General features: G+C 37.3%; 1 protein-coding gene across 2 annotated transcripts in view; it reads right to left on the bottom strand.

Moving 5' to 3' along the window:
• TBC1D22A (TBC1 domain family member 22A) overlaps positions 1-21,995 on the bottom strand; it is a 153,846-nt gene extending 131,851 nt beyond the window's left edge. Inside the window, exons 1-4 of one of the 2 annotated variants that reach the window (XM_031603144.2) lie at positions 21,773-21,995; positions 18,998-19,054; positions 17,212-17,552; positions 16,249-16,428 (exon numbers count right to left, since the gene is read on the bottom strand). In XM_031603144.2, coding sequence (XP_031459004.2) covers positions 16,249-16,428; positions 17,212-17,552; positions 18,998-19,054; positions 21,773-21,834 — 640 coding nt within the window. In that variant the 5' untranslated portion in view covers positions 21,835-21,995. The remainder of the gene's footprint in view (positions 1-16,248; positions 16,429-17,211; positions 17,553-18,997; positions 19,055-21,772) is intronic. The other variant, XM_031603071.2, reaches the window with a different exon arrangement.
• Between the last annotated feature and the right edge of the window lie 279 nt (positions 21,996-22,274).

Here is a 22,274-nt window from a genome sequence, read left to right as displayed (position 1 = left end):
GACGCAGCTCCATGCCGTTCCCTCGGGCCCTGTCGCTGTCACACAGAGCAGAGCTCAGCGCTGCCCTCCGCTCCCTGTGAGGAGCTGCAGCCGCCATCAGGCCTCCCCTCAGCTCCTCTGCTCTGTGCTGAGCAAACCAGGGACCTCAGCCGCTCCTCACGCACCCTGTCCTCCAGAGCCTTCCCCATCTTCATATCCGTTCTTTGGATGCTGTCTAGTAGCTTTATGTCCCTCAGATGCTTTGGCACCCACACTGCACCCAGTGCAGGAGGTGAGGCCACACAGTGCAGAGCAGAGCAGGACAAGCCCTCTCTTTGCCTGCTGGCAGTGCTGGGCTTGCTGCACCCCAGGGTACAGCTGGCCCTTTGGGCTGCCAGGGCACACTGCTGGCTCTTAATTTGTCATCAATCAAAACCCCCAAACCCATTTCTGCAGGACAGCTCTCCAGTCTCTCATTCCCAAGCTTGTACATATATCTCAGGTTGCCCTGTTTCAGGTACAGAACTTGGCACTTGCTCTCATTAAACTTCAGTTGGCAACTACCCAGCCCTTTAATTTGTCAAGACCTCCCAGCAAGGCCTCTCTACCCTCACAGAAGTCCAGACTGCCACAACAGGCCTGGAACAGGCACTAACAGAGTGATTCCAGGATTCTCAACACATCCGTCCCAGTGTTCCCTTATCAGCCAAGAAACACACACTAAAGTCCTCCTGACAGCCAAAGCAAGTTTGATTCACATAGTACAGTCTTAACAGGTTTGGTTTTATCATCAGTGATCAAGTACAAGATGGCCAAGAGGTACTCCCCAAGAATACCTGGTCAAATGATTGCTTACCTTACCCTTTTGCTATTACTTGATAAAATCATCCTTCTACTTCACCTTTCTGTAACTCAGACTTGTCTTAAATTAACATACCATACACCAGTTAACATACACCAGTTACTTCATCACCCAGCAATCCCAGTTTCACTACACCATACCTAAGTCTGGTATTTCTGCCACGGTCACCCGGGCATAGGAAAGGACAATGTTACAAAACCACCAAAGTATCTCACTGTTCCCCTCCAAGTAATGGCATTGTTCGGGTATTTCTCACACAATTCTCCCTAAATTATTCATGAAGGACCATCCCCATGTGGGGCTAGTTACAATTTCTGTCATACTCTCACACAGTGGTTGTCCTGTTCAGCAATTTCTCACATCACATCCAGCAGCTCTCCATGTCCTAGTGAATCAACTCAGTCTCAGACCCAGGCACAGTCAGCAGCTTGGGGCTGCAGACAAGTATTCAACACATCTGCAACAAGTTTCTATTCTGACCAGGCTTTCATATCAAGCAAATCCCTGAGCTACTAAGCAGAAAACCTTAAGTAACAGCGTTGCCAGCCATTTTCATCTGAAAGCCAAAAGGGCAAAAAATCTGTCAGAGCAAGCAGAGGCAAGGTAGGCAAATATAAACGATATGAGAAGTACGGTATTTTCTCTTTTTATTCATAAAATGCACAAAATCTGCCTTAACTAAATACAACATCTAAAAATCACACGTGCATTTCCTCTCTACCTTTTGAACATGATAATAAGCTCCAGTGTTAGTTTAATAATAAGGGCCTTAAGTCTTCAAAAGCAGGTGGTCTCCAACTGTGCATCATACCACTCCACCAGTCCTTGTGCAGTATTCATGAATACATTTGTTTCACCTGTTATAACTTATTTGTGTTACCGGTAGGCTGACTGAGAGGAAACAGATTCTGTGCATTAATTTACAGCTTTTTCACAAAATCATTTTGCTAAAGCTTGAAGTTTATCTACTGATAAAACAACACACTATTTACAGATAAGTAATAAGCATAGCACATACAGTAAATAGCAAGTAGGCTGCAACTGTGAAACTGTATTTATTGTTTTTATGCAATTTCTCATTCTCACTCTATTGTGTTAAGCTCTCTAATACTTCACATTACTATTTTTTTCTCCTCCCTCAACTCTATTCCAGTTCCAGTAGGAATCTAAAAACCCAGCACAAAAATGAGTAACAATCCATAAAAACAATCCCACAATTGCAAAGAATGTAAACAATTTTTGCAAACAATGCAAAGAAGTAAAAAATACATAAAAATTAAAAAAATATAAGCAAAAGCAAGAAGAAAAAAAAAGGTAAGTCTAGTGTCAGAATGAGATAACGCAGAGCATATGAAATCAGTGACAAATAACCCAGGACAAATATACCACATACTGTTAGGTAACTCATTTAATACCAAAGACTGGAACCATGCAAACCACGAATTGAAATACTGCTTATTAGAGTAAGACTATAAATAGAAATTCCAATACAGCTGAGCTTTCCTTGTATGTTCCGAACCATGCAAGAGTAGTTTTAAGAGTTAAAAATATTACACATCTTCAAATGGAACATCTGCTTCAAAAATATAAATAAATAAATGCTTGTAGTCCTCACTGAAATAACATTCCTTAAAGAGAAAGGAAAAACAGTGTTATATCTCAGCAAGTTTTAAGAGAAATCAGTTTTGTTCCTGACACTATTCTGCAATGAACACAGATTTCCTTCAAGTAAGGAGAGCTTTGTCTTACAGTTCCAAACAATAACATGCATACCCCATGATACTTATTTTAAAAGGTCTTGCTCTTTCTCCAAATGGGAAAAAAAATACAAGAAGGGCTACACGCTTCCAGTTCACAACACAGCACTTAATTTGAAACAGATCCTTGAAATAGTCCTCCACAGCATAGAAGCAAAAAGCTCCCCACATCCTTCCATGTGGAACATAACTGTTTATGGTCCTCTGCCACAGCATTCTCCTCTCTAGGTGCTCATTTACACCTGGATTGTTTGCTGGACCTACAAAACGTTTGGCTATGTTCCTCCTCCAAACATATTTGGGAAAACAATCACCTGCTAGCTTTAAATATTCTGCAAGGTGTTTCTCTTAAACTTTTCTAGCAGTGTTTCCCTGCTGTTCTCTCTGTTCTACTCCCCTTACTTGAGGCAGAAATTCACTTTTTTGGAGGCTGTCTTCTTGCATTTAATAATCTTTATTATCTTAAAATTAATAATCTCTATTTTGTTGTCATGTCATACAAAATCCTTCTGAATTTCTCTCAAGACTTTTATTCTGTTTTTTTCTTCTGTAAGTGGTATGGTAATTGCTTTCAGTACAGGATGTTAGACAGATGATTGCACAATAGAGATTTAAGTTAGTTTCATCATACACCATTAGCCCTTGGTATATAATAACCCCATTTTTGTGCAAACAATGGCTGCTCTATTTTACAGTCTTCCAAAATTCCAGAATCTCAGGTTATTCCAACAATGTATAAAATTCTGGTTGTAATTTTTTATTACAGCAAGCTCAACAAGCATTCACCAACTGACAAATAGCACACATTACAACTGAAAGAGGTTATGCATGAATTCTTATCAGGTGTAGCAGCAAGCTTTCATGCTTATTACCCAAAAAGCATACAGTCTGACTCCTGTGCATTGCAATTGTTAAAGCATCAATTCACATTATGCTTTCCCTTGAAGGTTCAACACCATCCAAACAGGAGGAGAGGGAAAAAAAAAAAAAAAAAGAAAGAATAAAAGAGAAGTCCTGTCCTTCCCAACAAAAGGGAGGGGAAAAAAAAAAAAGATGCTCTAAAGCCACTCAGTCTTAACACGATTACTGCAGCATACAATAAACATGCCTCTGGTAACAAGCGAGGTAAGAACAAATCAGAGCATATATACAAAATACCATTTTAGATGACAAATTGGCAGTGAAGCTAGGTTCTAACAACACTGTTAAAATACATGAATTACATACATGCTTTATTTGAAACACATGCATAAGTTGTACTTTATCCTTAAAAATTTCCCATCAGATCATTTTGTAATTTCAAATGATAACATGTAATTGAAGTACCTGCATTCATACTCAACTTAAGATCTATGAATCTCCATTAAAAAACAAGCTAAAAAGTACGAAATCATTATGATCATTATGGTTTTATCTCAGAACTAAAATACTACGTTCCAGTCTGCAAGATGGCACTTCGCCACAATATTTTGATCCAGATTGTGTTAGCTTTTCTTTTAAACACTTGGTTCTTCCCCTTTCCTCTCTTGTCTCCTATTGAAGTCTTTCCCATCAAGCAGCTCTAAGTACTTTCATATTCTACAGTACCTTGAAACAGAAAATCCATCTGAAGTTATATATAAGTAGTGAAGCTAATAATACAACTGAAGTTGTATTCTAAGTATAAAAAATGATAAAATTACTTCTTTTTAAAATACACAAGTTTCATACTGGCCAATATGTAACACACAGAGCATTCAAGGGAGCATGTTGTTAGAAATTAATTGGTCAAGAACACAAAAGAAACAAAAATAAATGAAGTCAGAAGCACAACTCAAGGAAAATAACTCTGAGAAGGTTTTATGCAAAGAAAAAAGCCATTTGTTTAGACATCTGAAAAGAACATGTTTCCATGTTCCAAACAAGAAACTAGAAAAGCACTGTTAGAAAACAGTTAAGATGTTGCTCCTATACACAGCCTCGACACAACTAAAGTCAAGATATTAGCTCCCATGACATCCCAAGCTGAACCCCTTCTGACATAAAACAAATATTCTGTGCATGTTCCAGTGTCCAGCCTTCAGCAGTGTCACCAGAGCCACGTGGCTCCTGATGGCCTCAGAAGCTCAGTACCCCAGGACACATCTCAATTTCGAAAATACTTGAGAGCTCATAGCTGCTTATACTACAGATAAAACATCTGGAAGCAAACAAACAAAAAGGCTGGAAAAGTGAAGCACTACTTTTCTAACCTGTGTCAGCTGTCTCCATGGTGAAGCTGTTCCCCCTCCAAACCATCCACCAAAATTTTCATTTCCTTCCTTTACTGAAAAATATCACCCTCTCCCCCAAATATTATTCCAACTGATTCACAAAACAGAAGGATGAATGTCAATGAATGGTGCAAAAATAACAAGAATGAATTCCAAGTAATGTAAAGACACCAAAAATAACGTGTTAAGAAGAAGCAGGCAAACTGAAAGACAAAGTCATATGGCACAGCTGGAACAGCAGGCCTACTAAAATACTCCAGCTATTTCATTCTTACAGTTAGTCCTCAACATTTTAGCTTTTTTTTTCTTCCCCTCTCCTCATTTCAGTAATACTAGAACATCAACCCATATTAATATCAAACTTAACTTTAGCAAGCCATCTATCTCAACTTAGCTTTCAATATTCATTTATGGCTTCACATCTCAACATTTTCACCCTTTTACATGGCCAGCCTGACTTCATCAAGAAATTAATCTCTCCATAATTTAGAGAAACAATTCTCTCAGAAACAAGTGTCATCAGGTCTTGGTTTTCTCAGTAATAGCACATTAGTAAAATGCTTTTTTAAAATTAAGATTTTACAGTACAGCAAGCTCCGAAACTATAATTGGAATGTAATTACATTTAGACCATTACCAGAGAGTATTTCAATAGCATTTTAAAGGAATAAAACGTAACAAAGGGTTAAACCAATACCCAAAGGAAGGGAAACTGCATACAGTACCAAGAATAAAATAAATACTGGCTTGATGTTAACACGTAAGCTTTCCCTGATCAAACAAAATCCAAAAAGCAACAGTATAACTTCAGATTTTAATCATTACTTTTTGTTGTCTTGAGCACACAAGTATAGCAGCACAGATATGAAGGTGTAGCTCTCAAACTTGGTAATTCAAGTCTTGTAAAAAGCCTATATGACCGTGCACATACACCTCACAGTTAGCAACCCTTCAAATCAAGGTATTAGAAGAAATCCATCCTCAACCAACACTTGGAGAGCACCAAGGAAATGTACTTATATTAGAAACTTGTTCTCTATTTAATATCTAATTAAGCATTAAATTATTTGTCATTGGTTGAAAGGTCAGATTATCCCTATTCAAAGCATAATTTCAATTTATTGTCATTAAACTAACTCATTCCCATACAGACTTGCCAGGGAATTAGTTGTCACAGTTAAGAGCTGAAAACAGGCTCCCCAGCAAAGGATTTCTTCACAGAGCTTTAATGCCACCTACAAATCAGGCATATATTTTCAATTAAAATAGTACTGCAAAATATCCTTGCTTCAATAAAATTAACACTTTCTCAAAATTCCAGAATATTGAAGTAACTTATTTTATTATCTCCAAAGTGAGCAGCTGCAAAAAACTCTCACCACAGACTTGACAACGTGCTAAAGGTGCAAGTACAGAAATAAGTTTAACCTACTGGTTCAAAGTTAAAATTAGAGCAATATTTGTAAAACTCTTCATGAAAACTTCTCACTCTCTTCACTTTCTGAAGCAATGCTGAAGCCCCATTAGTGCTCTCTCTTTGAGCTGACCCATCATTTTAAGTAATTCTGTGACTAATCAATACATTTATAAAATCCCACAAACTTTGCACCAAAAGAAATCTCTCCTTTTGCTACCACTATCCAATTGGCACTTCTGCCTATGAGACAGCATTTAATTTGCAGAAACACTGTTGAGATTGGAGGTCTTCTTATGAAGGGATAACAACACTTTATATAAATGTCTCAAATTGGCACAATTAATTTCATTTTAGAAAAAATGTTTTTATCTGGTAGTACAATACATTCAAGCACATACTTGTTCTCTCTGAAGTTGAAAACGTTTAGAGCAATTATTCTAAAAGAAATCTTATGACACTATGCTTTTAGAGTAGCTTATGTAAAGGTTCTTCATATTCCATAAATATTTCACAGGGCATTATACAAAGAAAACACACCTTCTACAGCCTTTCTAACCCCAGGAGCTATTACTGCAGCTACTACACATCACTAACTAACAAACACATAGGGAAACAACAAAGTCTGCAAGTATTTCTCTTGGAACTACATGTTCATCATTCTACCAGTTACAAATAGATAAATAAAATAAATCATGAGATATTAAAGGAGTTCTAAACTTCCCTATGTGCATTATTCATTTTTGATACAGCTGTTATTTCGCTGAGGTTACTGTAATCGGCTACATGAAGCAATGGCCTGCATGAACAATTTCACAATAGATATGATAAACTAGATTTACATGTTTTATGTCCCTATAACACAAATTCCTTGGATAATTTAACTATACAAAGCTGGAAAATTCTTTCAAGATCACAGATTCATGGAACTGTAGCTCCCCCAACCGCACGTTATAATGCAGGCAGAACATATAGAAAAAAAGCTCTAATAAAGGGCTTGTTATTACTATGGCAACCACAGCAACTGGTTTCTAAAATGAATAATAGCTCTGTTAGGAGCTTCATTAAATTTTTTTTTCAGGCAAACACTGCCCTTCATCTTCTCAATGGAACAAAGAGTTATTCTGAATGCATGCAAAAAACTAGAAAATAAAGTCCAAGCAAATGTTCTAAATACATGCTAAGACCCTTCTTAGGACCTTTGCTAGAAGGAAACAGGAAAGTACAATTTGTTAGGTATTTTTTGTAAAGAGTTGGAGGAGCAGAAGATGAGGTTCGTGTTAGAATGTAAGAGAAAGCAAGTGAACAGAAGATTAGGAAAACAAAGACAAACTAAAGAGTATTAAACCCACTAAGAAATAAACTCAATAGTTGAAGACACAACATAAATACTGAGTCTCAGAAATAGTACACTTACCCACAAAAGTTCCTCCCACTTAAAAAAAAAAAATTAAAACAAAAACCTAAGAGTTACGTATCTCCTTTCTATTTCCCTCAATACCTTGGCTAAAGAAGAAAGCTGCTGATAAATGCTACAGAATAAAGAGGATCCTGCCCATGCAAAGAATCTCACTTGGAGTATGTCTAATGGGCTAGAGCTACAATCTTGAATGAGATGAAAGAAAGAATTGATTTAGTCACCCAAAACAGTTCACATTTTAAGTAATGAACTCAACACAGCTTTCAGGAGTTTGGTATGTTAGCATTTCCAACTTGTGAGAAGAACTAATGTGCGATTATCAGCTCAAAGGGAGACCACTGGGATTGCAATGCATTCCTCCTAAATGTTTCGTGGATTAATGGAGACAGGAAATAAGGCTGAATTTCAGCTTGTGACCAAACGCTGAAGGAGCTGAAGAAATTAAACTTAGCTCATAGTTCACATAAAGTGGAAAATCGCATATGTACAGAGAGAAATCCTTTTACTGTCATCTGAAATGCAAGCACTAACCAAGCACAAGCATCCAGCTGTCAAAGAACCTTGTCTATGCCTACCCTGAACATAAGACTCGCAGTAGAATCACTGAAGTAAAGAATCAAAATTACATCAGTAAGAGCTACAAACTGTTTAAACATTCAGGAAAGGGCTTAAAAGCTTTTCCCTTATTTCCCATCTCTATTACAACAACAACAAATTCCTTTAAGGTTTGTTGGGTTTTTTTTGTTTGTTTTAATCACCAATCAACACAAGTTTTCCTCAACTGACTGTGAACGTTCTGTGCATCACAAGAGTAGTTTTCCATTAGTGTAAAAAGAAGCATGAGGTCATTTCTAACCAACAATCATTACCACTAAGGTTGCCTTATTGGTGAAAAAACCTTATCTGACATGTGAGACACTCTTAATTAAATCACTTTTGCAATTTGTAGTAGAATATCTTGTTACTATGACATTTTAAAAAAAACAAATAAAGGTACACAACAGGAAGTTGGATGGTGATTTTGGATGGTATTTAATGACAGCAATCTCACAGCATCAGTTGAAAATTAAATCTTAACTGTAATGCTCAATATTCAAATCTATTTGAAAGGAGAGTTAATAAAATCTTGCTGAAACAATGAGTATAAGATGGCAGTTCAAAAGATTATGTTAAAAATGTATTTACTTTTGAGAGGTGTTCAGATCAGCGGTTTTAATCTAGAATGTTCTCCACAGGCTTCAGCACAATAGAGAACCAGTTTTACTCCTTACACTGTGCTGCTGCAATTAATAAAATTCTGATAACAGCTCCTCAATTTGTAGTTATTTCCTGAAAGAAGTTCAGAAACTAGGTACTAGTGTTCTTCTATCAAGTCAACGACGTATCACATTCATACTAAGTCACACCAAATGTGAAAGCTGAGGAAAAAGGGCACAGAAAAGCAAAGATTTAGGATAGTGATTCATTTTCCAAAACAACAAAAAAGGAGGAGAAGATTCTTGTTTGTTAATGGGATCAGCAGTTGTTCAATCTTAGTGGCTTTTGTGTGGTTTTATTTCATTGTTTTGCTGATGGTTTTTTCTCCAATAAAAAACTTAATTTACAATAAATGGTGTCTCAAACAGGAAATTTTGATCAAATCAAAATAAGCAATCTGTTTAAAAACAGAAAACACAACAACTATGCAAGTCTAAATTTTTCTGCCCCAACAAGGTGTTGATTCCAACTACAATTTTGGTCCATCCACTTCCAGGAATTATTTCTTGGCCGACCAATTTTCATCAGGTTAAATATAATCAAAACATAAATGTTTAACACAACCCAAAAAGAATGCCAGAACTACATACCAGCATGCAATTCAGAAGCAACCTCCCTTGAGACTGAACAAAGCTTACAATTCAAACTGCTTCAATCTACACGATGCCAGACAACTGATATCTGATGCCATATGTTCAAGCAATGCTAAATATGAAAACTAATACTGTAGAGTTTCCACTAGACTGCAGTCAGACTGGGTACTGAAAAATGTATTTTTGCTTTTATATTACCATGCATTCTGATCCCTGATCGAACAAAAATAAATTTACACAAACCTTGGTGTTACTGTGAGAGAAAAGGAAATGATACCTGTAAAGACTTCCATAAAATAAAGAGCTATTTAAATGTCAGCGCACCAAAAATTTTACAACCATATGTAAGAAAAACGAGGCCAATGCAGGTAAATATTGATGTTTTCAGAGGTTACAAGGCAGATACGCATCGCTTCTCTAACTGCCCCCATGTATTCTAAAGTAAAAATGATGATGTTCTTCACTCTTTCCTAGCTAGACTGGACCACTACAAAAGAAACAATTCCATTTAGCACTGGTGCAGCCTCACTTCCAGTACTATGACCAGCAGAGCAAGGTAGGTGATTGTCCCCCTATACCTGCCCTTGTGAGGCCTCACATGAGGACTCTGTCCAGGACTTTGGCCCTCAGCAAAAGGACATGGAGTTGTTGGAGTGGGTTCAGAGCAAGGCCACAAAGCTCATCATAGGGCTGGAGCACCCCTCTTACAAAGAAGGTTAGAGAGCTCTGGTTGATAAGTCTGAAGAATAGAAAGCACTGGAGAGAGACCTCACTGTGGCCTTCCAATACTCAAAGAGAGCTAATAAACAGGAGGGAGATCAACTTCTTGCAAACATAAAATCATTTGAGTTGAAGGAACCTTTAAAGGTCATCTAGTCCAATCCCAGTTCACTGAGACATTACTTCTATATTTATATAAGTTACATATTTATATATGTTATAATTATATTCAATTATTCATATAATTTTATATAAATTATATATAGAATTCTATATTCTATATATAGAATTCAAATATATATTTAAAAATATGTATTTTACATATATATATATTAAATATAAACCTTAGATCTGAAATCAGAGATATTACAGAAAGAGGAAACACAGGGAAGTAAAAAATAATAAAACATTAGAAAAACCACCATATTCACTGTTGAAAGACTTTTTGAACACACTTTCATCTACTCCGAAGAAATATTAAAAACCACTTAAATACAGCAATATACTGAGTTGTCTCTACCTGCAGTAAAACGTAAGAAAGGGGAGATTTTAATTTATAAGACCTAGAAGGAAAATAATCGAACCCCAGGATGCTGAAATAGTGTTTCATTTTTAATGGCTTTTACATATCGTTTAGCTCTTAAGCAGAGATTACAAATCAAGACATACTGAATTTCTTTACACACTTTATTCAGTCATAAATTCTTGATTTATTTAAATGTAGTCTAAATACCAGCCAAGTAAACTTTGAGAACATATGATAGATGGAAAATATGAAATGAAACTATTAACAAAAAATATCATGAATTATAAATAGCCAAAAAGGTCTTTTTCAGTTAAATCAGTGTGGCTAAAAAATAGCTTCGATTCCATCAACCTTTTCAAAAAAAAAAATAAAGAAATGTTAAAAATAATGCAGAAAGAAATTGAGAGTAGTTAAGGATAGCAAAACTGTATTTAAGTGTAGAAAGGGGTATATGAACTGAGGTTTTCAACATATAAAGAGAAACAGCAGAAGAAAAAGATGACAACTTTTTTTTCCAGGTGTAAAGTAGCAAAAAGAGTAAAGGGAAGAAAGAGAAAACTGCAGGAAGTTTTCCAGTGTAACTGGAGCAGAGCACAATAGGAGAGAGAGAAGTTAATGCCATAGGAGGGATCATTAATAGCAAAAAAAAAACAACTTCATATTTTTTTGTTACTGAGAACTTTTCAGTTTAGGAATATGATGCTTTGTATGTCAACAGCTATTATGTAATGCAACATCAATCACATATCCTGAAAAAAGGAGAAACAACTGTTCCAGGGACGAACTATGCAAAGTTCTTTCAGAAACTATTTAAAAAAAAAAAAAACTTATGTCACCTAGTTACAAAAAAAGTGATTAATTATTACCTTGAAATTGAAATATCCTACCAATGCAGTAATGCTGGGGAAGTTAAACTTTACACAGTCATTAAACTACACGCTATTACATCAAAGCATGGAAAATAGAAACAAATTAAATGCAGAAAATAATACAAAAAAAATATGTAAGGATATTTAGCACCGATTTGTTTAATTAAAAAAAAATATCATTCTGAAGGCTACTGAAAGATAACTGACATTTGACTTTGTTTTGTGTGGATTTAGTTTTGTTTTGGTTTTTTTTGGGGGGGTGGGGGAGGAGTTGGTTTGTTGTTTCTTTGGGTTTGTTTTATTATTATTATTATTATTTCTTAGCTGAAATGCATGCTCTGCATGTTCTGCAGAAAAGCTGACTGGCACAGAGAGAATACTTTTCAGTGATAGCAGTTTGAAAAACAGATATGACTAACAGCACATCACAGAAGAGGCAGGACAGAATTTGTTACTTTTGTCCAACACAGCAACAAACTGGAAGAAGAATATACACTGAAATGATCAACTGTACGTGACTGAAAACTACAGGAGGCAATAAAAACTTTAAGTGACATAGATGGGCCAAGAATATAAAGACAAATGGCTAAGCAGTTCAATGCAGAAAAATTAATGAGGCTAGGAAGAAAATTAACCGGGTTCACTTCAATGAATATCTTGTACAGTTATTTATTTTTTTCAATAACATCAGTTTGACAAACAGTTTTAAAGGACAGCAGAATGCTGTTGCAGACTGCTACCTTCATCAACCATAAACAAATAAAAATTATAATTGATGTGTTCAATAAGGTTTAATATACATTCTAGATTGTATAAACAATTCTAAGCACAAAAAAACCCCTACTTTTCAAATTCCTTCTCAACCTCTCTAAGCTGCTTTGGAGTCCCCTCCACTCCTGTTATAGCAATCATTTGCAAGAGACTCTGAAAACAAGAAGCCCACATTAATTTAGTGAGGCAAAATCCTCTACAAGGAAAGGCAGGGCTTTACATAAAGTAAATCTAAATCAGGTTGACTACAAAGCAAGAATGAGCATAGATACGTGGTAAAGAACAACTAGGGTAAGTTGCTGTCTCTCGGCAACCTGCCCTGCAGTACCATGAATGGAAGACTACACAAAAGCATTGGCCCTACAATCTATTTTGCAGTTGTCCACTGAGCACAGTTGTATTGCTATCTCCAGTCCTATCCTGCTTCCTGAATTTGCACTCAGGATACATCAACATGATTCTAATAAATAGCAATCAGTCCTCAAGTCTTTCTCCAAATTGCTTCTCACAGCAGGTTCCTTCTACCAGCCCACACTTCTTGCAGTGATGTGATTCAGCTTCTTAGGCAGCTTTTACTTCATAACTTTGCCATTAGCTCCCTATTCTTTGCATTACATTAATACTTAGAGGTGCAAAGGCTCTTGAATGTTTGTCTCCCATAGCACAAATGATATACCTAGAAGCATGTGACAGCATCAGTGGACAAAGGAATGGTAACTGATGTCATCTACCTGGACCAGCGTTCTTCAACATCTTTATTAGTGACACAGATGGTGGAATTGAGTGTACCTTCAGTGTATTTGCTGATGACACCAAGCTGAACAGTGCAGCTGACTCAGTAGAAGAGAAGGATGCCATGCACAGGGACCCAAAGACAAAACTTCGAGAATGGCTCTGTCATCATATATTTGTGCAGTAACTACCAGAGGATTCCATCTCTGACAACTGTACATTCCCAGCACATTATTTTTCTCTGTGTGTAATTTGATGGAGCTGAGGGACATACCTCTTTCTACAACTTCACAACATCCAACCTACAGACCAAATCCTGACTCCAAAATCTATTAGCACATTTCAATGGCTAAAATAATCTTCACTTCCAAAGGTATATGTGTAATACATCTTTTTGAAAACTTCTGAGTTTTTAAGTGTGAAAAAGAGCACAATCTTTTGCAGCCACAAGTTGACATATGTGACCAACACTGCTTTTTACTGTCTCTATAGGATAATTATTGTTCAAATGTGAATGAAAGGCTTTCAGCATCATTTGTGTTACTTCACATTCTTAGTCTGTGTTGATTTCTCACATTACAATTAGAGAAAAGGCTTGAGCTGAAAATGCACAACAGTGTTTCAGTCCACAGATTACCTTATTTTTTAGATACTCTGAAGAGACCTGTCACAACCTCTCTCAACAATGTGCAAATCTGTATCAAGTAAACAAAGTCAGAGATGTTCTGATGCTGCTAATACAACTACTGCTTCCAAGTAAAGGCAACACTATTACATAAGGTGTAGAAACAAGCAGAAATTTTTGCTGGAATATCTCCATCATGACAGCCCACTAATTCACTTCATCATGATCAACAATCCCCCCTCCAACACACACACAAATGAAACTAGCTATGTCCAATAGAACAGCTACCTATCCCTTCATTACTTGCTTCAAATTTTAGACTGGAGCCTGTTATGTAGTTCTACCATAGTTCATTCTCACTATTATACTGAATAATAACAATCTGGTTTTCTAGACTAACACTGTCATTAACGATCCTTCTTAAATATATTCTCTGTTGGAACATGGAGATAAAACAAGCATTTTCCAATAACACACACACACCAGATTCCAATGAACTGTGTATATGTTCATACGTATACACAAATATATACAAATAAGTGTATAAGCATACAAACCCACATTTTCCCTAATAAACATATGTAATGTAGTCCCAGCACTACATATGATCTACTACTTACAGTTTCACAACATTAAGAATTTTCTTTACATTCCTCTCATGAAGAACACATTAAAAAATATATGAATTTATGCTTATGCATCAAGAGAAACAAGGGGCTCCCTACATGTACACTTAGAACAGGCATAATTTACTGGAATCTACAAAAAAGAATACTGACACCTTATGCGATGTGTGTGACATTGTAATAATGACAATATATTTAAATTTTGTATTCCTGTATATATTCATGTGAAATTTAGAAAGCGTGGAGACAACAAATCTGTTTTTACTTTAATCCGTAAATTCCAGTTGCTAAGGAAGTATCCTCGTGTAATTAGGAAGCAGAAGTGAAATCACAGAATTTTAGTGGTTGGAAGGGACCTCTAGAGATCATCAAGTCCAACTCCTCCTGAAAAGCAGGCTCCACAGGTAGGCATCCAGGCAGCCTAGATTCTCCAGAGATGGAGAATCCACAGCCTCCTTGGGCAGCCCATTCCAGTGCTCCCATCAGCCTCACTGTGAAGAAGTTCTTTCACATATTGATGTGGAACTTCCTATGCTCCAGTTTATGGCCATTTCCCCTTGAGTAGGTTTAAATTAAATCTTGCCTTCACTCTGATTTCATAAAATCATAGAATCACAAAGTTGAAAAGGACCTACAAGATCATCTAGTCCAACCGTCCTCCCATTGCTACCACAAGCAACTAAATAATTTTTTGTAAAGAAGGTTTCTACTATTATACTGTGTTCAAAAAAGTTGAGCTTTCACATCAGTCACAATCACATAAAAACGTAACATGTTGATCAAACGATGAGAAAGCACTATTTGATGATTCTTTGCAAGCTTAAACCAAATTTCATATTTTGCATAGCACCTCAGAGTTTATTCACAGCTGTATTTTATCAGAATGTCATAACTCACTGAAGTGTTATGTCTAGTCTAGTATTGTTTCCATAGCTCTATTTCAACAGCATCAATCTCACCATAGGATGCATTACAGAATGAAGAAAAAAAGCCACAATTTGTGCTACATCGTATTGTTACACTGAAGTAGTCTCATATTTTTAGGAAAAGGAAGTGTTAATTAAAGAACAGTAAACATGCAGTTTCTATTTCCTTCCATAAGTTTCCTGAACATACCTTCCAGAACTATCTTAAGTCAAAATCACTTCGTGTGTTATTTTGACAAAGTCCTACAACAAAGTGACTAGCCACGCCTTCCAAATTTTCTACTTGCTCCACATTTTCATGGGATACACAGCCATTTGATTCTGCAATACCCTCTCAGCACTTACTCATCAGCAGCTAAAATCTAGTGGACAAAGGCAACAGTCAAGTTATCTGACAATACATTTGTTTTCACATTAACACATTGTCAGCATTCACAGATGAGACACAGAACTACTGTATTTGTCTGAACATGAAGAACACTCATTAAGTAGACAAACAATAACAATTCCATGCCTTACCATTTTTTCCTATTTCTAAGCAGAAGAATCATTCTTACACCACATGTTGCTTCTTTAGCACTAACACAGCTAACCATACTTTGTGATTTGTTTCTGTTTGGTTTGTTGTTGGTGTTTTGTTTTTTTTTTTTTTCAGAAGTTTGTCCACTAAGACAAAATGGTGCAAGACAATAGAACAAGAAGGCATCTAACATTCCACTTATTAGTATAATGCATTCAAATTACATATTAGAACAGGCATTCAACTGTATTTTATTCTTCTTTTACAAGATCTATTCTAAACACTGAAAGAATTAGATCAAAATAAAACCATCCAGAAAAACCAATACATCAACCAGGAAAGTTTTATAGTTTAAATGTTATTTAGATGGAATTCATAGCTTTTTCAAGATATACTCACCAAGATCTGTGTTGGGGCCAGCAAGTAGCTGCTTAAATTTGTCTAATCGGGATGCTTCTCTTTCAGTTAATGCAGGAGCCACTGAGGTATTGAAGTCTGCCATTCCACTCACCAAAGGAGGTGTGGAAGTTTGTGGAAGGGACTGTGATCTCTGCATGGAAGAATTTTCACTAGCATTATCTGAAGGGAAAAAAAGAAGCATAATACTTAGCCTCAGCTAGGAAGAAGACTACAAGTAATTTGAATTTAACTTTTAAACTCAAAACTCAATTCTCTTTTGGAGAAATAGAGAAATATAACCTAAAGGCATAACACCAATTTTAACTGCAAGCTACTTGAATTTAACAGCAGAGCTATTCCTCTTCCTAGCAGTATTGCACAATTAAATCACATCAATTAGAGATCATGCTAACAGCAAGGTTAATTCATTTCCATAATCACTGTGAAACTGAAAGTTGCTTTTACTCCCTCTCACCGTTCTTAAAATAATAACAAAAATAATAATAGGGAAATCATTGCAATTGGTGACTTTAAAAATTTGCACAGGAATACAGCCCAGATCACTCAATAGGACAAACTTCCCAGTCCATACAAATCATTTTTCTCCATTTTTAAATATTTTATACAGTAGCATTTTAGTACAAACTTTTCTTATAGCAGTAGAATTATTATTAATTGCATACATCTTGATGCAGTCAGTCATTAAAATACAACAAATAGTGAAACTCCCTCCAAAAACTGAATACATATCTAGTCTGAAAACAAAGAAATTTAATTACCTACGTATTTCTCATAGACATGCTTTACAGGTCAGAATGGAGTACAGTACCTCTCTCAAATCATCTAATACTGATTAATAATATTTACCTGTGGTAAAGGTTGGGAAGGGGTTAATGTCCTAAAAAACAAAATCATAGGTCTCCTCACTTGATTTTCCACATCTTTTTCCATTTCTTAACATACCTGATGAACTTGATGTATGACCTTCACTGACTGATTTAACAAGCCTATTATCACCACATGAGACTGAAGTCAGCTCTGCCAATTCTACTTGTTTTTCTTCCTGTAGGTGCTCTTCCAGAAATTTATGCTGTTCTTGTAACTTGCTGTGATTCTGAATTACTTTGTGAGCCGTTTCCATGACCACTTCTGTATTTAAGTTTTCAGCAGCTATTGCTAAGAGTTCATCATCATCATCCCCAAGATCCCAAGCATCGCTTGTGTTACTTTCAAACTCTTGGAAGGTGCTGACTTTCTTTAGTTTCACTGGCGTTGTAGGTGGCTTTGAACCTGGTTTTATCAAGCTGTTAAATAACAAGTAAACAACGTTTAGAGAATCAGTAATGATTCTCAATATGCTATTGGTAGGGAAGTAAAAAAACAGTCAGCGTTTGACATTACACAGGCAGCAGATGTTTCTCTCCCTCCACTCAAGTTACTGCTGCTTCCAACCATGATATAACATTGTGGAACACTTCTGAGGAGAAAAGCAGGTAACAACCTCACCGTTTCTCATTTTGAATGCAGTTTGAACAAATCTTTCCCTTTCCTTGTCTCCAAAATAGACAGACAGATAAAAGCTCAAGGTCAAATAAAATAAATACTGCTGGAATACTTTATAAGACAGAGAGGACACGTTACAATTCACTTGCTTTATGAGCTTTTACAGAGATTTCAGGTCCTTCCATGCAGTTGTTGTATAATCAAGCAGCAGCAGCAATCAAGTCCTCAGGTCTAATCCTAAATCACCATATGCAATCAAGCAATGCAATCACTGTCAAACAAATCAAATCCCACCTTAAAAACTCATTAGATCCATCATTCCTCCCCAGTCATACACTCTAGCATGAACTTGCTTCAGAACTTTGCTCTTCTGATAGCCAGGATATTTCCTCAAGTTCCTACTCTGAGCATGCCCTGATCAGCTGCTAACTCTATCCTTCTGTCAAAACACAGTAGAAGATAGATAATACAGGCATTCCTCCCTAGTTTGGCCCTTGCTCTCATTTACTGTAATGCAGAGCAATCAAATCAGCTTTCAGATTTCAGCTAAATTACACACCGAGTCAGCTTCCTTACTCTCAAAAAACAAAATTAAAAACTTTTGAAAATTAAAAAAGCAGCAGCAGTCAGAATCCAATAACGCATTTTCCTAAACACCTCAGCCATAAGGAAATGAAGAATAATGCACTTGCATTAGTTATGGGTTATTAGCAAGAAATTCATTTGGTTACTAATGATGATAATTTTACCCTTTTCATACACATTGTGTTCTGATATCCAATAATCATGACCTAAGGCAATTTTTAAATTACTGTCACATCTCTTCCACCTACTGCCACAAGCAAAATTCCCACTTTCATCTCAAAGCAATCCACACCATAATTTGATTCTTTTATTTTACAGATGAACAAAATAGGCAGATCATCAACAGAAAGATGCATACAGATTGGTTACATCTGAACTATAAGCTTCATCTGCTGAATTAAGATAAGTATTTACCATAAGTTTTTAAGGCACTACAGAGATGAAAGATTGCAATCTGTGTTAGACAAGACACTAAAAAGCTCTTTTGCAATTCACAGTATGGTAAGCATCAGGAAGTCACAAAAGAGGTCAGAAAAGTCAAATTTATAACAAAAATTATGAAAAGAAGGCTAACAATATTCTAATAGCAAAGAAGAAAAGGAGGAAAGAAGACAGATAAGATTCAAATCATCTGGGTTATCTGAATATTACGTTAACTTACGTTCCATGCAGCAGTGGATCAAAAGGCGGATGCTGAGCTCCATATACATGTTGGATACTATAGGAAAAGAGAGAGCGTATATTAATTAGACTCTAATAAACAGAACTGAGATGTTCTAGTCATCTTCCATTTCATAGAATCCCCAACAGAACTAAAAGCCATGAATCTGAAATAAAAGTGTATACTCAAAAGTAACTCAGTAAAAAGCCTGAGGCCAACTTCAGATGATTCTTTTTTTTTTTTTTTTCTGTCCAGGAATTAAAACAAGGAAAAAAGGTAACTCCACAGTAAGAAAGTTCAAAAGAAGTAGATTTTCTTGCTTCTTATTTATCATTTCTTTGAATAAAATAGAACAAAACCTCTCAGAGTTATCTGCAAAGATTTAAATCTTTCTGTATGCTTGTGGCCCAAAGTCTAACCAGCCAATTCTTAACAGCTACCAATGCACAAAGCTGGCCAATTTAAAGAAAAAAAAATGACAGTACACAGAAGATGTCATGTTAGAGAACGTAAGCCATGGGAGTACAAGAAAATATATGCTTTAACATAAATTAACTTCCATTTAAGTCCATTTCCTTCCAGATTTCAGACACAATATTATTTCAAGTAAAAGCGGCTTCACATTGAAAGCTATTACTCCACAATTCTGATTGTAAGAAAAGCAAATTACATGCAATGCTGACATTACCTAAATCTGCACTGAAAACTACATGAAAAGCAGCAAACGTCCTCCCGACAAATCAAAAATTAATCTCAAGACCACATATACAAGTCCAACCTTAGTAAACTTCATTCAGTACCAAGCCAAAAAGACTGCAGTCTTAACAAATCGTCAGCATTAATTTGTGAAATTAATCCTACAGATGGCTGCAGAGTTTATGAACTCCACCCTCAATCAACTGTCTGCGCCCTCTTCCCTACTCCAGGTCAGTTGAGGGCTGGGTGTCACCAGCCACTGTCCTCATGGTACAGACAATCTGTCCTTTCTTTCAGATGCTGTATGAGTGGACATGAAGAGAACTCACCTCTATATAAAGCAACAAAAAACAAGAATGCATTCTCTATATTCTCATTTTTTTTTCCACATCTGCAGTAGGCTGCAAATTAATTAACTGCGACTATTCACAGAGCTTGTGTAATCAAAGAAAGTTAAATGTGTTTTATCCCTACAGGGGGTACAAGGACTTAGTAAAATTACAAAGAAGTTCAGAGACAGAAGAACAGTCAGACCAGAAGAGGCAGTTTGTAACTAGTTAAACAGAACTACTACCAGTTTGTGCTTATGGATAAGAGACAACAGAAGTTAAAAATGAGCAAGATTATTTCTCTATACCATTCAAAAAACAGTATAAATAATAAATTATCTTTATCTGAGAATGAGAATACATCTCATCCTTTAAAAAGGATGACAGAAAAATGAATTACTCCACTGGTAGAACAGTTCCAGGTTGGGAGCACCATTATTAAATAAACATCTGAATGGGCAATCTCAGCCTCTTATAAAGGTTAAAGGAGTTAACAGAGTTTGGGGAATATATTCCCTAGAAACTGCTGAATGGGAGAAAGTATTGGTAGCTTTCACCTAGGGTATGACAACTGGTTCTGCTCATCACACTTCAGGAGAAAAGAAAAGAGCCTCATAATATTTTGAAATACTACACAGGAAACCACAGTTTACAGCTTTTTTTCTTTTTTTTTTTTTTTTGTCATATTTCAGTTTCAAGGTACAATTACTCAAATTCATAAAGAAAACAGGAACTTGTTAACCATCCTGTGCTTCAATCACCAAACAGAAGTACAGAAGTTACTAATTTTTACAAGATCTAAGAACTACAAACTGAGCCTGCATTAGAGAACACTTCCTTTTTGCAAAAACACTTCTTACCATCACTAACCAATAATGCTTTTTCAAGTTTGCATACCATTTGCTACAAAGAAAAGGTTTTTGCTCAGGACTATTTTTTTTGTTGTTGTTGTTAATTTGCAATAATAAAAAGTTGCAAATCCATTCAGAGATGTAAGCAATCATTAAGGTTTCTTTCTAACACTTTGGAATATCTCAATCTTTGGCTAATAACAAAGAAGCATAGTTTCTCATCCGCTATTCTCATGTTTACAAATGCGAGCAGACTGAAGATATGAGACAGGACTGCAGAAGAGCTGCTCTTACAGACCCACCATTAACAGAAGTGGCTTTTTACTTCTCCTTTTTAACCACACTCGTCAAGTCAGCACTTTTTTAGGTTGTGCTGTGGGTGTTTTGTTTTTTGGGGTTTTTTTTTTTGTGTGTTTTTTTTTAGCCACAGCTCCTTGGTTTCTCACATACAACCTTTTGTGGGGTGTCTGGACAGGCAAACTCAGTTAACACAGCTTACTCATTTACTCACAGCTTGTTTTTCAACACAAGCTGTAACCAAAACATACGAGACCAGCAGCCATCTCCGATCACAGAAACAGAACCGCACACCCTGACACACATCAGGCACTGAGCTGACAACAGAAGAACGACGGAGGGACCGAAACGCCTTACAACAACTTCCCGGACAGGACAGGGCAGTGACGGCACGGTCACCTCCCTGCACCAAACGGACGTGCGGCGCGGGACGCCCTGAGGCGGCGCAGGGGGGCCGACGACCCGGGACGAGCTCACAGCACCGGCGGAGCTGGGAGCAGCTGAGGGGCCCAGGCACTGCCGCCCCGCTACGGGCCCTGCGCTCCGGGGCTGCGACGGCGGGACCGGCCCGAGAGCCCCGGCCTTCCTGCCGCCCCTCTCACCTGCCCGGCACTTTCGTGCCGCTCCGCTTCCAGAACTGCTTCCTGCTCCCATCGTTCGCCATGGCGGCTGTCACCTCATCCCCGGCCCCGCGTCCCGTCCCGGCTGGCAGCCCTGACCCACGCCCTCAGGGTTCACTCCCCCCAGTTCCCTTCTCCAGAAACTAGACTGAGCGCTGCCATCTTGGGACAGGGCAATAACGGCGCTCCTCATTCGTCCCCCGAGGAGGCCCGGAGAGTCCAACCAACCAGAAGTGAGAGTACTGCCGGGTGGGTCGGACCGGTTCAATGGCAGCGAGGGAGTGTCGGGGGCGGGGAGGGCCCTCGGGGCAGCGCCCGGCCGGTGGCGGCGCCCTTCGCCCCGCCCATGACGGCGGCCGCCTCCATGGTTGGTCTGGGAGCTTAGCTGTGTCCTGTGGCCGCTGAGGAGACCTAGGCAGAGGCTGCCGGCGTCACGGTGCCTTTTTCTTCCGTTCCCTTCCTGTGAACCCCTCGCACCGTGTTT

Source organism: Phasianus colchicus, chromosome 1 (assembly GCF_987193195.1).
Source record: "Phasianus colchicus chromosome 1, bPhaCol1.hap1.1, whole genome shotgun sequence".
Classification (NCBI taxonomy): Eukaryota; Metazoa; Chordata; class Aves; order Galliformes; family Phasianidae; genus Phasianus; species Phasianus colchicus.
This window is presented reverse-complemented; position numbering and strand designations above follow the sequence as displayed.